The 19,061-nt window shown below is 33.4% G+C and overlaps 1 protein-coding gene across 1 annotated transcript in view; it reads left to right on the top strand.

Annotated features, from left to right (window-relative positions):
• LOC149799666 (SCO-spondin-like) overlaps positions 1-19,061 on the top strand; it is a 123,598-nt gene that overhangs the window by 54,949 nt on the left and 49,588 nt on the right. Inside the window, exons 17-24 of the mRNA XM_089959020.1 lie at positions 5,408-5,578; positions 6,435-6,605; positions 8,099-8,269; positions 9,450-9,620; positions 11,526-11,696; positions 12,257-12,427; positions 13,846-14,016; positions 14,376-14,546. Coding sequence (XP_089815146.1) covers positions 5,408-5,578; positions 6,435-6,605; positions 8,099-8,269; positions 9,450-9,620; positions 11,526-11,696; positions 12,257-12,427; positions 13,846-14,016; positions 14,376-14,546 — 1,368 coding nt within the window. The remainder of the gene's footprint in view (positions 1-5,407; positions 5,579-6,434; positions 6,606-8,098; positions 8,270-9,449; positions 9,621-11,525; positions 11,697-12,256; positions 12,428-13,845; positions 14,017-14,375; positions 14,547-19,061) is intronic.

Raw genomic sequence — 19,061 nt, 5'->3', positions numbered from 1 at the left:
GATACTTTAACATATAGAATGTTAGTAATTTGCCTAGTGTGTCCTAGACGTAAAGCGTGCTATTTAAAGATCATAAGTTCGGTCTTTTGTTTAAAGTGAATGTTTTCTCTATAACTGAGAACAACATTGCTGTTCGTAGAGGTCATTATATAAATAAATATAAGCTCCGCACAATTGCAAGGCGTACCAAACTGAAACAATAATAGTAAAATTACAAGTGACAAATTTGCCTTTTTGTAGCTTACATACAAGAGCCAGCTGTGAGTTATTATAGGTACGCAATACGTTTACTTGGAAGGCAGTGCAGATATGAAGAACGCAAGTTACAAATGATTACACCAGACAGACCCGTCATTTGATAATTTGGTTTAGTATAAGGCTATAACAAATTGCTTCCACGTACACACATTTACTGTATCAGTTATGCAAAACAATATATTTACAATAAACCAAAATGTTAACAAAATTGGAATTATGTCAGTTGCATCATAGAAACCTCCAACACAACTAAATCTGTAAAATAACTTAATTCTAACAATGGTAGAATGCAAAAGGAATTTCAATACATTTATTTACTTTCTGCAATAATTTTACAGGTGTACAAATTGTGAAAAGAATTAAAAACAAAAGCATTTAAAATACAGGCTAGGTATTATCATCTAGCAACAATCATTATTCTGTTAAAAAGAGTTTATTGTAATATCAGGCAATTTGATGTACATACTTGATAGACATTTAAGATGAGGTTTCTATATTGCAACCGACTGATTAACACAGAACTTGAATCAGGAGATATATGCGTGTTTGTCCACAATTAGAGGATTTTAGTAACAATTAATGACATTATGTGACAGGCCGTCGCTGACATTCATGTACAATCAATGACCATTAGTCATTTACAGTTTTTCCAACTGAAATAAGCTAATATATTTAGAAAATGTCGCATTTGCTCATTTACAAAGAACATTGAGGATTCTTGCGCAGGAGGAATCAAACACCACCATGAAAACATTACTATTCTTATATCATAGAAAAGCATAAAAAGGAATTAAATAAGGTCAGTGTAGACACCAAAATATATATACAAGAGCAGTGTGTGTCATTACATTGTTGTAGTGATTATTATTATGATATAATACGCATTACACCTACAAACGGAATAGATTTTGATTATTGGTACAAAAAACATCTATTAAAAATATATATAAACAACAGACAGTTACCTAAAAGGTTGCCTCCTCTAAAAAATATATGGTGTACTTCAATTGTGTATGCATCCTATGTACTTTAATTGTGTATATATTTTACGACCCCTGATATTGAACGTCCACAATAAAGCCTGTGATGTGCATTCAAATTAACAACTGTATATACCCGCTAAAAAGTCGCGTTAAACTGTAATGAACGTAGATACTGATCCGCCTTAACATAATTCTCCTGCAGTTCAGGATCTATGCTGTCTGATTTATTGATTACTCCTAACAAACTGCACAGACGTATCTGCCGGGCATAATTCATTTTGCAGATGGACTCCACTGATAAGCAAGTATATACGATAATATTGCCCTTTGCAGAATCATATCATATTGTCTTATCTCACGTCTTGAAGGTAGAGTACCATTTAATTAAAGAAAAAGTATATCTAGTCAATTTAATATAAATCTTATTTTGCGAAAATAATACCTTCAAAGCTTACGGATTCAGTATTTTTTCTTACTTTATTTTTAAATTAACACTGCCTTGTTTATAGATTCTGTCACTGCGGCTAATTATATATGAAATGCACTACGTACCACTCTCTAACGGAGGCTACTTTTTTTAAAAATCAGATTTTTTCAATCATGCCGCGATTTAGACTTTGTGTTCTGCGAAATAGGAATTATCTTAGGTCCTTTTTGCATGCGACTTACTTGTGGTTCATTGTATTACGTCTTATTTTGTATATATTTTTGGCGTATAGATTAAAACTTTTATTCAAATTGCAGAGCTCATAATTATTCTGTTTGCGGAGAATATGATATACGTTACAGTATTATCAAGCTCTTCAAAAAGCAAAGTATTTCTCAGTTATAATGAAATATATTTTCCCCTCGAGCAAGAGCCGAACCACGGCCGCAAAATGGTCTCGGCTATTAACATAATGAAAAATGAATTATATAAGTGTTTTCAGTATCCTAGCAGACGACATTTGATTATATGCTTGCATGCACACATCTTAAGGGTATGCAGCTGTACCACTGAATATTGGTTTTGTCATCTAGTCTTAATGCACGGTGAATATTGTATTCTTCTCAGTACTTTGCCGAGATATGAATGTGATTTTGTGAAGAAAATATAACACCAGGCTAGTCAATCTTGATTTTTATGATTTACTGATGTCTCATAGAAAATTAAGTGGTTTAGTGTTAAAAAGATATTATACTCTGCTCTAGTATCAAGGTATATGTTTATTGTTCGTGTAAGTGTATACCAGGTCGTCGTCTACAAATATTACTGCTCCGGATCTCTCAATTTTAGAGTGAAAAATAGTATGCTGCTATAGTGCTCTGCAGTGTTAACCCTCTGAGGAATTTAGCACGAATACGTAATGGTATTGTCCAAATTTATGACTCCACTTTCTCTATGGCTGCACTTGGAAATATTGATTTGTGTTATATCATGCAAACTGCTGACTCAGCTCTCATCCTCTTAAATCAGTTGCATCGTAGACAATGCCACATTTTCACTATGTATCTGGTTTAGTCTCTCCTGTTTTGGTTGGGGGTAGGGTGGGGGGTCTTTTCATTGTTTCGCTCTTATTCTTTCTTTTCTGTAAATTCTTTTAAGACGTATTAAAATTCTTTGGATCGTCTCCAAATGCATCTTGTATTTCATTTCTCATTTCGTTCGGTAATTTTACAATACCAAACTTATAGCACTTCATCATCTTCCGTAGGATTCTAAATAGCATGAAAGTGTGGTGCTGTAATTAATGGCGTTACGTTAGTTGCTTCAACAATGCGGGAGGAGGATTTTGATTCTTTGCTTAATTGTTGTTTGTATCCTCAAGTGAGCGGTGTGAAAAAATATACTGCATTTGTTGTGAACGCTCGTAAGTTAATAGTTTTAGACAATAGTTTTTCCCTTAAACCTAGAGTTGTTGTAGCCCCCCCCCCCACACACACACACACACACACTCATTTTTTTGACCGCACCAATAATTGGTAACGCTGTTGATGTATTAACTCCACCAAAACAGACCAAAAATTTAAAATAGCATTATTGTGACACAACTATCATATCTTATATAAGTATGGTTTTAACGCAGGTCCACTATGAATCGTACCCTACCACCTGTCTTCGAAAGTATTTATCTGGCACAAACCCAGTCTAGCTGAGGATTATTTAATCCATTCACACCTTAAAAATTTAAAACCAAACATTGTTCCGTCAGAGCAAACCTTTGTTATTTAGAATTATAAGGTCGAGTACAACGTTGAAAATGATATTTTTAGTAAACGTAGGAACCCTCTGTACATAGAAAATTCATGGTTAGAACTCAAAAGCTTGCCTTGGTAAAATTTATGCTGTATACAGCGCGCAAAAAATATCAACCGCTATAACCAGTAAAACTAATACAAAGGGTACGAAACGACATTGTCAAAATGATCAGAGTAATACAAATGTAACGTAAATAGATTATAGGCTTTATAGGCGGTGGGTGTCGGCAATTACATGGCACACAGTGCAATGTGATGCAGTCTGAATAAAAATAGCCTTATACTATTTTGTAACGTTCATTATTTAGTATCATTTAAAATGTCCATTCTTCAGCTATATTTAAAAGAGCGTTTAATTTAGATCTAAGTAATATATAATTTAGATATAACAATGATAATCATAACATTGTCTAGATCAGTAGTTTCAAACTCAAACCACCCTGAGGGCCAAATGAGGGCATTTTCGATGCTCCAAGGGTCGCACTACTTTTGTTACCTCTCATGAAACCTTGTGACGCCAATCATTTTGCGGGCCACAGGATACGGCTTGGCCGCGTGTTTGAGACCTCTCATCTACATTACATATTCTTAAATTTCTGGCATTATTGTATTCGTAGTCATTGGCATCTTGCAAGGTGTATGCAGAACAGATGTACCGATGCTCTTTTTTATCCGTGGTAATATCCGCGTTACAACGAATTTGCACCTTACAATAAACCTATCAGCCATTTTCTTACAACATAAGTTTTATTATTTATTTGTAATTATCGTCGAATTGGAAAAAAATGTATTGTCAACTGAATATTGTAATTATTGTTTTAAATGAAATCAAAGTAATAACGTTTTAAATGCTACTTCATTATGAATAAAAACAATACTGTAAAGCTATTTTTAATTCAGACAACATTAGTTTGGAATGTGTAGCATACGAGTAGGAACATATTAATAAAATTTATATCTATATACCTGTTTACATACATGCCAGTCTTTCCAGCTTCATTCTTGAGCCATAAATACGTCTATGACACAGCATGCAGGCTGACAAATTACCGATTCCAATCAATTTAGAGTTTGTTAATATAAAGAACGACCGTAAGTTATTCTTGCCATGTTTTCTCATGCAAAATCACAAAATATGAAGAGATATATGTGTGAAATGCATTATTTCCTAAGACAGTTGGTTTTCTTCGGGTTTGTTCTCGTTTCATCCACCTTCAGGAAAATCTGACGGCAACATGTGAACTTTAGAATACATTCGTCACTGCAATAAACTCACATAGTATGTAATAGCTGTTCGGGAATTATATAGCCTCGATGATTGAATGTAATGTGAATTTTATCAATAATTGTAATAAGCACTACAACAATGTAATGACAAACACAGCTCTTCTAAATATCTTTTGCTGTCTACATTGACCTTATTTAATCACTTTGAATGCTTTTCTATGATATAGGAATAGTAATGTTTTCATTTCTTCTCGGAGCTGTTTTCATTAAATGTTATATATAATGCAACCAGACGCGCTACATAATACTTATTCAAGTTCTTTACTATGAAACAACAACAGCACTGATGAACATACATACAGCATGAGATGGCTGCATAATATATGGATGTAAAGGACACATATTCTAACGTTAATGTAACCATTTAAAGACAACATGGGAGAAATTCATTTTGTGTGTGTTCTTCATTGTTATTCTAAAAGCATGGGATATAAAAGAAACCCATGAATCAAAATAATAATAAAATATGAATTATGCACTTGGTTTATAAAGAATAACTTAATGTGTTACCAAATCAGCAAATGTATGTATACCGAAAGGAATGATATCTAACCCTGTAGAATATATCTCTTAAAACTGTTAAATTTGTGCGACCCATGTCATCATTTCACCGAGGTAAAGCTTATTTATTTTCATTAAAGTTGATGGTCGTGTGGGCATATGGAACGGTTGGTCACGGTGTTCCCAGACTTGTGGCAATGGTACCCATACCCGCAACCGAGATTGTCAGTTTAACCCTCACTATCCCAAGGGTAAAAACTGTACGGCACCCTTGCAAGAAACGGGTTTTTGCACCTCTGGACTGTGCCCTGGTAAATATTATTATTCACTTTCAGAAAATCAAAGACCAGTCGGAAAAGAGATATCGAGGTCAGTTTTCCGTTGTCGATATGCCTTTGAACCTAAACATACCTTCTATAATTTCACTCATTATCATTACAACGAGTGATGAGATCTGAATAAATAAATTCCTACACACAAAGATATGCTCAATACTGTAGAGTATATTTAGCATTTTATGTTCCCTTCAGGCCGTGTTTACCGCAAAATTGGTCAGCTAAGTACATAGCGAAATCGTCAAAAATATATTGACGCCAGTCCTTAGAACGTTCGAAGACCTAACCTTAGATTAGATCATATATCAACATATAGTGTAAAAACCGGAGGATAGCGATAAAAAAGTATTAATCTTTCCAGACTGATGTACAGTTATGTTATTTACAGCGATATAATTTTTAAGCAACACTGAATGTATGGAGCAATGCTAAAATATTGCTTCAAATTAGGTACGGAAAACATACGAACCATCCAATTGTTAATTACAAGTGGTTAAACGTTATTTTGAAAATATTATGCCAAAACTTGCTGGAGGCAACCAGTGTAATACATGACCATTAGAATGTACAGAGTTATATTTTTCAAACCATCATCAAAGCGAGAAACTTGTACTAAATACTAGTACAGTTCAGAGAGCAGAGGCCGGATAGCTTTGTAGGTAAATATTGCGTAGTTAAACATTTTGCTGAAAGGATTTTAAGTATTATTCAGTTGCTGAAGACTTCGTTCTTTGTAAATCTAGTCAACATAGTTAACCTACTAGAAAGAAAACAGGGACGCATGTAGCCGATTTAGGTGAATATATAACTGCATCATTTCGTTTTCATTAAGTTGAGGGAACCTGGTCATTCTGGACATCTTGGGACTCTTGTTCTAAATCTTGCGGGAACGGGACGCAGTCTAGGTCTAGGACATGCGAGTATCCTGACGGAGTTCCACACGGAGACGATTGTCATGGAAACAGTCACGAAAACAGAACATGTAATCCTTCTCCGTGCCCAGGTTTGTTCAGAACGATTATTATTATTATTATTATTATTATTATTATTATTATCATTTACTTTTTTAATATGTAATTCACCCAAAGCATCTTTTGTTAATGATACAAAAAGAAAAATAATTTTAACCATCACTTAGATTCCTTTAAATTGCATTAGGAGCGGTAGCTCAGCTGGTAAAGAGTCGCACTCATATTCCAGGGTTCTATCTATACCCACCCCAACCTGCCAGAGTCAGCTGCCTCTGTGTGTCCATGGAAAGCACTTTACTCACATTTTCTCTGTGTGATATAGCTAACAACATCCTCAAAGTGCCATAAAAACCCACAAAACACTGGATACATATGTTTAAGGTCGTGTCTTAAATCCGTCAAAAATGTTCATTGAATTCCGATTTATGGTTTCCACGAAACTTGTAAACGTTTTCGTTATCCCGTCAACCGCACATGTTGACTAACAGCATAATTTAGAATATGTGAGTTTTGTTATATGAAATTGTCTGCCTTTTCTGTATTTGAAATAGAGGTTAAAAAGAAATATTTACAGAAGAAAATGAGACTGAGAGTATTCGTCAAAATTAAAAGTGAAATTGAACTTAATTTCAATAATCCCACACACGGATAACCATTGAGATATAAGAATGATGTGTCTGAAAGCTAGGAAGAATATAGCGTTTCGAGCGATCATTACCGCATATCCTTGTTTATACGTCGAGACCAACTGCAAACAAAATAGACTTGCATCTGCCTTTGCATATTGCGCCGGTAGGTCACGGTTTATGTTGATTGTTTTGCTGATTACTTCTAGAAAACTGCATAGACTCACGCCTGTCGGCACATTATGCTACGACAAGTCTGGTTTAATGCTGTTTGCAAGCAAGTATGAACGGTAAAAGAAGCATCCAGCTCGCGATTAGAGAAACCTTCTGCTGCAGTCAAGGGCCATCTGGATGTTTTAATTATTTCATGTTATATTTCTGTATTAGAACTGAAAAGCTGAAATTTATAAGACTATATCATAAATCTTAGCAATAATCCAGTAATGTTGAGACTAGATGCTAAAAGTTACAAAGAAGTCCATCGTTTCCAAATGATAGTTACAAATTTACAAGGAAGTCCTTCTTTTCAAAACTAATTGTTACGAAAAAGTCCTTCTATTAAAAAACGACAGATAAAATATGAATTATGCTATGGAAATGTAATACTGAGGTTCATTTATGAAGTATACATTCATATCCTCACCAGATGATTGAAAGCTTAATTTAGCTCTTTTCGTTCGAAATGTTTGAATAATATATTTGACTTGTATTTCAAAGATAATCAAAATTCAACACAGTATCTATAAAGAAATATTATAAATATATAATGGAAGAATACAGGTCTCTGATGTTCTGCAAAATATATACGCAGTACTGGCGCCATTGGCTTCTTATTGAAATTTTCTGCAATCAGGTACCAGTAGAGGTAAAGTTATTAATTATTCGACTATTTCTCGAAGCTGATGGAAAATGGACTCTCTGGACAGAGTGGAGTCCGTGCACTGTGAGATGTGGGAACGGTACAAGGACAAGGTCAAGAACTTGCGATTTTATGGCTGGGGCGCCGCATGGGGCAAATTGTACAGGAGAGTCGAAGGAAACTATTAGGTGTAATACCAGTGCTTGTCCAGGTATGATGGGTTCCGATTTTAATGATTTACATAATAGTAAATTTATGTTAAAGTCTTTTAAAAGGATCTTATACACGTAAATCTTAATCAACTTTACAATCGTCTCCTGCTGTTCCTTATCACTATTATGATTGATGTTGATGTTGGTGTTATTGAAGATGATGATGATGATGATGATAATGATGATGATGATAATTATAGTCATTATTATTATTATTATTATTATTATTATTATTATTATTATTCTGCTTCGTATGAAACAAGCTTTGGTTCTCATACTATGATCATGTGGCATATATTAAATGCCACTAATTTTCCTTAGGGCTTCAGTGTTGGATCGAGAACGGGTCTGTTAGTGAATGCAGTTGCCACACAAAATTGAATTTCACTATATCTACATAATAGGCACGAAAACAACTTTTACCTTGTATGTTCGCTTATCGATCACATCAACTGCCATAAGGTGCCGGCAGAATATGGTCCACGTTGTTTGAAGTTTGATTCAACTTGTACGCAGATGTATTTTGTAGTATCCTGTCTCTCAGTGCAACAACACTTAGTGAGATGACATTATTCCGGCGTTTCGTTTAATCAGAAAGGGTATGTTTCTGTGTTTAATGAGAATATTTGCTCGTAAAAGACAAACAAAAATTGTCAAAGCCAATAAAAACTATTACAAATAATATTAACTATTTAATGAAACATTATTCGCAAGGGGTCACACTACTGAGTGAATAAACTCCTGCTTGAGTCTGGCATCAGGCCCATGTTTCCCCCCTTTTCCGAGGACCTTAAGACAACAGTAGTTGTCAAATGAATGGTTCTTATACGCGCACATGCTACAAATAGTATACCTCTAATAACCTCTAATAACCTAATTACCACATATCATGAGATTCCGATTTCGAGCCTGCATGGGTGTTCCTGTTTTACAGTAGTATGACCCACAAGCAAGCTGTTCCAAACCAAAGATTGACACTTTATGCAATGCATCATGAAATATAACACAAACACCTAAACAAAATGATTCATTTTAGTTGTAATTATTAAACACATATGAGAGAGAGAGAGGGAAACAGAGACAGAGAGCGAAAGAAAGAGAGACAGAAAGAAATAAAGAGAGAAGATATGGTCTTTATTGTGCAACATTTCATTTGTGCCAGTCTTTTATTTTGAAAAGTTGATGGTGTATGGAGAGTTTGGTCCCAATGGTCAGCGTGTACTAAAACATGTGATACTGGGGAGCATTCACGGACAAGAGAATGCTTCTACCCTGACGGAGTCCCCCATGGCACTCCCTGTAACGGAAGCACATCAGAAACAATGACATGCAACAGCAACCTTTGTCCAGGTACAATTTTTTTATCGTGTTTGAAATTATGTCTATCTAGGCGTTTGCAAGGTATAGGAATAATTACGAGCAGGCGAAGTACGTTAGACTAGCATTATTAAAAGTGGCAACGAATCCACGCAAGAATATAGCACTTTTATTTCTCCAATTGTCATTGGCAGACAAATATAATTTAAACTTGTAAAATTAGTAGATGTCAACTAAAATATGTATGCAAGAAGTTAGCTCAGAAGAAAATATCTTTGCTATTTCTGTTAAGACGGAAGTAATGAACGCTGGTACCAGGTATCCGTAGACACTGGACATACGTATATATGTTGAAATGTTCTAAAACTTTTAATGCAATGTGGCAAAAAAAGACAAAAACTGTTCCATTTAATACATGATACCAATAAAAAGAGAAGAAAAAAGCTAATATTATTTGTCCAGTTATAAAACAGAAACATCTGAACTAAAATGCAATAATGGTTCCTAGGAAACTCCATAAATCAATCATAAAACAATGACGAGACTGTTGTAGATTGTTTTGTCATCAAATAACTGGCATAAAGCAATAAATGCATAGTTTTGTTTTTCTTTGTATATTAAAACTGTCAGGATAGTATTAATTTGTGTTCACTTTCATGGTAAATACTGAAACTGCCACAGGTCTCGAAATAATTTACACAAATCAAAGACCATTGTTAAAATTGCCAATTATTCAGTATTAAACAGGGATCACTCTTCCAGCCAAATTTCGACTAAGTCATAGTTGCAGAAGGTAAGGCAAAAATATATTGACTCTGAGTATTACCAGGAGCGACAGCTTTTACTTCACATTCATAAAACTGAGAAATCGATCATAAACTCTCTCAGTCCTTCCTGTCTATTACTGCCATTTTTGACGTTTTAAGAAACAGAGTTGCAATGCATTATTGCTGATAGGTGATAATTATGATCTGTATGGACTGTCTGTGTTAGAAGAGAAAGCAACACAAAATTCTTGAAATTTGCTCGTATCAATGAAGTATCGAAATTAAAACTATTTGATGATACGTAATTGCATACTGGCAATACATGTACAAAATGTGGTTTGCGTTGTTTGATATTAAGAGCTTTAGTTTTTTTTCTTCTTGTTGTTGTTGTTTCTTTTTGCTGTTGCAATAAAACAATATCTGTCCTAATGATGTATTCTTTCATTATGTTTTAGCTAAAATTATATGCAGACATTCTCGTCAATGTTTATTAAAGGTCTTATGCCATAAATTCTTTCCTCGTTTTCTCTTGGTAAACTTTTCAGGTATTTGGCAGTGGAAATGTTCATATTGTTCACCACAGAGACGTATTTTGCAAAATAGATGCGATGTCCACTCAGAGTAGTACATTCACGTTTGGTAATGTGTATTGAATTTGTTGAATGTGCAGTGGTTCACTAAAGTCAATAGTATATATATATATATATATATATATATATATATATATATATATATATATATATATATATATATATATATATATATATATATATATATATATATATATATGTTGTACATATTGGCTGATCTAAGTGGTTAGAGCGTTATCCTCTGAAGCGGGAGATCGCGGGTTCGAACCCGGCCGAACCATATCAAAGACTTATAAAAATGGTACTAGCAGCATGAAGAGGTTAGTGTTAAGACTGTCTGTTGTCAGGATACTGTGACTGGGTGGAACGCGATGTTACATGTCTGATGCATGATGTCCCAGTGCTAGACATCACTATAAACTGCCACGCTGCAGATATCGTAGCGATATGTCTGGAAACTTGTTAAACCTACGTTAAAAATCTAATTCACACACACACACACACACACACACACACACACACACACACACACATTGTATATAGCGGGGACATTCAAACGTTTCTTCAATGTTTGCATTTAGCGAATGGGTCTTGGGCGCTATGGAGCAGCTGGTCGAAGTGTTCTCTGACGTGTTCTAATGGAACCCATACTCGGGACCGCCAGTGTATATTTCTTCCAGATCGTCCACATGGACACAACTGTTCTGGGATGAGGCATGAAATTCAGACCTGTAATGAGGGTCTGTGCCCAGGTAAGGCATTTTCCATAATCACAATGATTTGGGTATAATCAAAGTGTGTGCAGGTATAATTCGTCAATATACACAAAAATAGTGTGAACTTACTTGCTGTGGAAACTGTTAACAAATGAATTCTAGCTACATCGTCCTTATTTCGGTCAAAGAATTAAATACATTTTAAAGCGATATTATTAAGACCGATGGCATCGGATAATGGCCAATTTAAAGATGTTAAATTAACTTTTAGTGTGTACTCACTCAGTTATATTGCTTAAGTCGTTGAAGAATTAATTTGATCGTTCAGTTTAAACTAAATACTTCATGATTAAATGGTTATAAAAACATCTGATGTGACTGAATATATTACTCACTTGTATATGCATAAAATATTTCCCTATGTTACAATAAAAACGTATATACTATTTTATCTTAATTTCATGAATATATACCTTATTAAAAATGAGGAACTTACACGTGTATATATCAGAGAGTGTACAATTAGTAAACATCAGAACGTTCTTGCACACAATTTTCTCTGGTGCACAAAATATGTGATTATATTATCTTGTCAGTGGATGGTATCTGGTCCATGTGGGGTACATGGAAAGCATGTTCTTTAACCTGCGGCAATGGAACACAGTCAAGGACGAGGATATGTGAGTTTTCTCCTGGTCAGCCTCATGGACACAATTGCACAGGGGAATATACACAGCATCAGTCCTGCAGTACTCATATGTGTCCTGGTAATGATTTTTATCTTCATTTATCGGTATTATAAATCCGGCCGTAATCTCAATGTGCATACGTTTGAGACTCATTTCTTGAATGCTTTTCTTTCTGTCCGATTTTATATTTTAGTCTGTCCATGTACACGCATGTTGACAAAAATTTCCTATGTTTCCATAGCCATATTTTTGGTTAACAACCATGTGATATAATTGCATCGAAATGGGTTACAATTACTTGTGTTACTTTTTTTCTTCTTCTTTATTTGCCTAAGTTTTGCATGCAGTAGGAATATGGTCTAAATGTTGTAAAGTGTTAAAACTCAGAAATTAATAACTTTCATATTTCTACTTAAATACAAAAGAATCGTTTAGACTTTTTACTGAAATAGCAATTTAAACAAATTTATGTATATGTTAACTTTCCAAAGCGTTCAATTATTACTCCTCTACAATTATCTTGTAAAAGCATCGTTTTGTCTTTGCAATGTTCATTTTACCTTATTCGTCAACAATATAAAATCATCAAATGCATCTTTTATTTCTGCATTACATTTTTCAAAGGGAATATTGTACAAATCTTTAGCAGATATAAAATTTATAAATGAATTTGAATAATGGTGTATACTGTACTTACTTTGGAATAAGATTTGCGGAATATTGTCATGTCTATTCTATCTTATTATTATTGTTATTATTATTATTATTATCATTATCATTATTATTATTATCATCATTATTATCATCATTATTGTTGTTAATATTATTATTATCATTATTATTATTATTATTATTATTATTATTATTATTATTATTATTATCATTATTATTATTATCATCATTATTATTGTTATTATTATTATCATTATTATTATTATTATTATTATTATTGTTATTATTATTATGATTATTATTATTATTATGATTATTATTATTATTATTATCATCATTATTATCATCATTATTATTGTTATTATTATTATTATCATTATTATTATTATTATTATTATTATTATTATCATTATTATTATTATCATCATTATTATTGTTATTATTATTATTATTATTATTATTATTCTCATTATTATTATTATTATCATCATTATTTTCATCATTATTATTGTTATTATTATTATTATCATTATTATTATTATTATCATTATTATTATTATCATCATTATTATTGTTATTATTATTATTATCATTATTATTATTATTATTATTATTATTATTATTGTTGTTGTTATTATTATTGTTGTTATTATTATTATTATTATTATTAACGATTAAGAGTATTATTCCTTTCTGATTTAAACTTTCTTTCTTTGAACATAATTTGAGGCTATCTTATTTGCTCTGTGCGAGAGTGTATGAAACGATATTAAGCTCTCAACATTTTTACACTAATATAAATTGATTGATATAAATCCGTGTAGTCGACGGTGTATGGCAAGAATGGTCTAATTGGACGGCTTGCTCTCAGACATGCGGTAATGGAACACAATCAAGGGGCCGCAACTGCTACTTTCCCAGTGGAGTCCCTCATGGCAACAACTGCAGTGGAGCAGCAAAACAGATCCAAACCTGCAATCCCACCCATTGTCCAGGTAGGTTCTGCTGATTTAAGTTCTATTAAACAAGTAAAGTAAGGTCAGATTGAGCCATGCTATAAGATGCACAATGAAAGGGTCGCGCCTGTTAAGTTCTACGATGAAATCCCATATGGATATACTAATCTGAACAGACCAGGAAACCTGTACTTTAGTTCCATCAAGTATCGAACAGTTGAAGGACTGTTGAGTTAAGTACTACATGGAGTTGCGCATAGATATACAAATTAGATATAAATATAAAAGACATTACACGTAAACGGAAATTAATAGTATTATATTAGTGACATCTCTAAATGAACATAATCTCTTTCTTTTATATATATGGTTCAATGTCTTGTCATTTTTTTTTCTAGTTGACGGTGTATGGGATCCCTGGTCAGAATGGTCCCCATGCACGAAGAGTTGTGGAACGGGAGTACAGTATCAACGCAGAAAATGTTATTTCCCACCCGGTGTTCCACATGGCATTAATTGCACTGGACAGGACACAGTACAGCAAAACTGTCGAACCAGCCCCTGTCCAAGTGAGTATTTGTGAATTGAAATGATCCGTTGTAATATATATATATATATATATATATATATATATATATATATATATATATATATATATATATATATATATATATATATATATATATATATATCACATACAAATTCATATGTTTGCCATCTGAAAGGAGTTAAGATTGACTACAGGCAACTGTACTAACTGCGTGAATGAACTCCTCATATTCCTGCTAAGTATGTCCGCTACAAAATGTAGTTATGAGCCTTTTGTGGCTATTCACAGTCATCGTTGCATATTGATAAATTGATTGGTTTCTTTTTTGAGCTTTTCAGTTTATTCACATTAATTAAATTAATATAAGACGCACCCGTGATTTAAACTTGAAAGACGGCTTTTATGAAGAAAGTTGAGTACTACAAACACATGGTTAGAGTCTTGAACAATGAATACTTAACCATTCCATACCGGTGCAAGCAAATTAGTGTGGAATTGAAAATAAGCAAAATGAACAACAACGAAGAGGTAATTAAAATAATATAATATATTAACAGTTGATCAAAGACACTATTCTGCTTTAATTAACATAACTACCAACCATAAAATTGTTTCTCTGTCTCTGTCTCTGTCTGTCTATCTCTCTCTCTCTCTCTCCTTTGGTCGGTTTGGCTTAACAATTATCATGTTTCTTAGGTCCACATACATCATCGTATGACAAACGAAAATCCTTTACGCTCGTATTTTCATTGATTTTTGCCAGTATTTTGCTACGATAGTAAAGAGAGAGAGAGAGAGAGAGAGAGAGAGAGAGAGAGAGGCCTTTGGATATTATCGTATTTATTGGATAATACTCAATTTACTCGATTTTTAGAACGTTCTGATAGGTTTAACAAACAACAACAAAGCATTAAATTACAGTATGTGTGCCTCGTAACCAAACATTTCCCGTGCAGTGTCGGCACGATCTTTCAACTGTGTAACATTGATTATATAAACCCTGTAGATAAATCCCAAGGAAAGTGTACACATACCGTTACAACGAATCATATTCTTGTAATTTACTTGAAGTGATTTCAAGTTTTAAGGTTTTCATCCAGTTCAAATTCTTTGTCTCATACTTAAGATGTCTGCGCAATTCGTCTCTTATGCATAAGGATTGCTATGACGTTGTGCACCATATTAAATTCATTTAGAAAACGGGGATTATTAATACTTTTTAATGTTATATTCATACATCACTAATGATGAATGAGTGGAAATTCATCGTTGCTATATAGGCCTAGAATTGACAAAACCTTTGTAAGAATGTTTATGTATGCGTATTTATGCGCCATGGGTGGAACATAATTTGATATACCATTAGTACTGGCATATTAAATTGCTTATACCAACACTTTAATAGCCATGTTATTTTTAAGTCCAAATGTAATTGATTTTCAGTAGAGTTTCAAATAAATTCTAACACTGTGTTGATGTGGCTGTTGTCTCTAATGCACCAGTGACCTCTAATGTGGCGATGTGCTAAGGCTCTTGCCATTTCACAATTGTGACAAGATTTACTGTATTTAAAAAAAAATCAGTTTCAGTTTTCGGTTAAAAAAATTATTTAAGATCTTATGATAAGTCGTACTGACCCCTGAATGACCAGCCAACTTGGTTTCATGTACTCCACTAAGAATATTCTGTCTATACGACTTAGGAACAACAATTTGATATCTCACTGACCACGCGTCACCAGCGAGTATTTCAGATGGTTTCCTTTTCCTTATATGGACCCCAAATTTAATACAATAACAAACAGTTACTTCTGTGACTTCCGTTTCGCTAATAGCCCTCTGAAACAAACGGGAGATCTCATGATCTTGCCCGAGTTCGACAATGAGTTATTGTCGTAGTCATCCTGATCAAAATGGAGATAATAAGAGGAAAAACATATTAATGTAATCAATACCTCTTGACTGATCCATGCCAGTAGCAAACGTGATCTCATTCCAAGCCTGATCAGTTCATATGCCCGTTAAAGGTAATTTCCTGATCAAGGTCAATCATTCGTTGCCAAAGAATAACTGCACACGCTAGGTATAAATCAGGGATTGCATCTTAAATAGGATCGACGTTTTGATCCAAGCTTGGCTTATCAGTTAGAAGTGGATTAACCACAACCCTTCTTCCAGCTAGGTTATTACTTAGTAATAAATGAATAACCTCTATGGATAAAGACTACACTGTTTCGACTTTCACGGGTCCTGAAACCAAGTCTAATGACAAAAGTACATGATGGAGAGAACCAATATTAAAATCGCAGTCTACTTCCTGAATAAGAACACTTTAAGTGGAAAAAGTCTCAGGGAAAGGGAAAGTACATGATAATTAAAGACTGAGAAGCTCATGTGTCCCTTACAATTTTAATAGGGATATGATTAGCAGAATCACTAAAATGTGTTATAGAATCTTTCAACACGAATCTTTCATTATTCTGCATAATACAAATCATGATGTGGTTTGACCTAACAAATGCATTGCTTTTAACCCAAGGCCGTGATCGTAACCTCTTAGAAATAAGATCATTATGAATAGCTTCGTCTTTATTTGTATACTTTTCAGTCTGTAGTAATCAAAAATAAAGCTCACTTTCTTCTTGCAAAGATAGTGTACTTAGGAAGAGATAACATTTATGATCAGTCTTATCAAATCCTTGATTCATAAATGGTGTGCCATATTAAGATTTGGTAGTGCTTCTGTGAGACAGAAACTGATTATTGTTTTACAAGTAAACTGTTAGTGGAAGACTTACTGACAAAAGTAAATTTGTGAGTCAAGGAATAATTGTCAGCTGTACGAGCAGCATTTCCTAAAGTTTCTACCATTTGATCATCAAACTTTTAACATGTTTGTGTATGCAATTATTGAACCCTTCAAATAATATTAATTGTCTAAGGTTATCCTAGTCTTGATGAACGTTCTTGGCTCTTTTTTATTACAAATACTACGCGGGTCTGTCCAGTTTCATTTTTACAGCTCCTAAACCTTTGTCGATATGTCCCAGTTACCAGCTCATAACTCTTCAAGACACCTTCCTTAACCAAATCATGATCAGCAATTTGTTATACTGACAAAGAAGTATAGACCTCACCAGCTTTGCCATTAAGAACATCTTGTAATAATGGATCTCCTCACTATGTCAAATTTCGGCAATTGTTGTTTTAATAAAGAAACTATTTATCTTTTTCTTTGTCTTTAAAAGGGATAGTAACCTAATAGTTCTGGTAACATAAGAACTGATCTGTTGTTTAAAGTGGAGCGAATGTTTTCCACTTGACAGCTCTAATTCTTGTAACCTAAATAGAAATTCCCTTTCTTCCTTTTATCTTTCTCATTGCCTCTGTATCTCATACCCTACTTTTTATCTCTGCATTAGTATTAGATTATTTTATGTTTCTGTTTATCTCTTTCACCTTTCTTCATTGCAATTGTCTCTCTCTTTCCACTTTCTTCAACTACAACTCTTCCTTCTTTTGTGTTGCTTCATTTGTCGCTCTCTCTCTTTCCTTTCTCTGCAACTGTAATTATCTTTATTCTTTTTTGTAGCTGTATTAGATTCACTTCTTCGTTTTCTTCTGAAGGTGAAGTAATGTTAACACCATTTCCATCTTGTGTTTTAATTTCAATTCTATTACTTTCTTGTCAAAGCCAGGTAGAGATTTACTAATCGAACCCATAGCACTTTTATCCAAGCGATTGTTTGTCACCAAAATATTGGACCAAACTATGCTTTATTTTTTGCCTCGTTAAGGCAGAGAAATTATATTGTCTGGCAAGATGGAGTAATTAATCCTTTTAAAAGGTAGGATTTAAATAACGTTCTCCGTTTCAGATGACATTTTGAAAGCATATTATTTTTTCAATATTGATTTCTCAAATATGTGAAAGAATACATGGGACTACGAAAATTTCAAAATAAAGTTTTCTGTAATAGGTTAGAGAAATTCTTATCCCGGACTAGCCGCATTATTTACTGTTACGACTCTATGGTCTTCAACTAAGTAACTGAAACGAGCGAAAACGAACAGGTTTTGTACAATTCAACAAACAATTTATTTCCCGAGAATATAAAAAGTGAAAATTTAAAAGGAACTTATAGTGCTGTGAATTAAGTTCACAATAGTCATAAAAGTTCTTTCAAAAATCAAAATAAAAGATGTTCCAACTGTAGTTCAATGGTCTTTCAAATACGTTTCAATATTTAAAGTGTTGTTGTGCCTGTAGTCTCTAATGTACCAATGGCCTGGTGTGTGCTACAATTCTTTAGATGTATCACAATAATGTTGTTAAAAAATGTTCTTGTCTGAATTCACTATTATTCCAAATTATTGTTTCTGAGCTTTTTTATTTCAAACATTGATTAAGATAGATTCAACAAAACAAGTAATCACGAACAGGGCAAAACAAGCCCAAGTGAATTCTGTTCTCAGTGAGTCTTTGTCAGATTCCAATACAAAACTGGCTTGAATCTAGACCCATTAGGCGCAAC

Source organism: Sinohyriopsis cumingii, chromosome 5 (genome assembly GCF_028554795.1).
Source record: "Sinohyriopsis cumingii isolate HCF-2022 chromosome 5, ASM2855479v2, whole genome shotgun sequence".
Classification (NCBI taxonomy): domain Eukaryota; kingdom Metazoa; phylum Mollusca; class Bivalvia; order Unionida; family Unionidae; genus Sinohyriopsis; species Sinohyriopsis cumingii.
The sequence above is the reverse complement of the archived record's forward strand: the minus strand, read 5'-3'. Positions and strand labels throughout refer to the sequence as shown.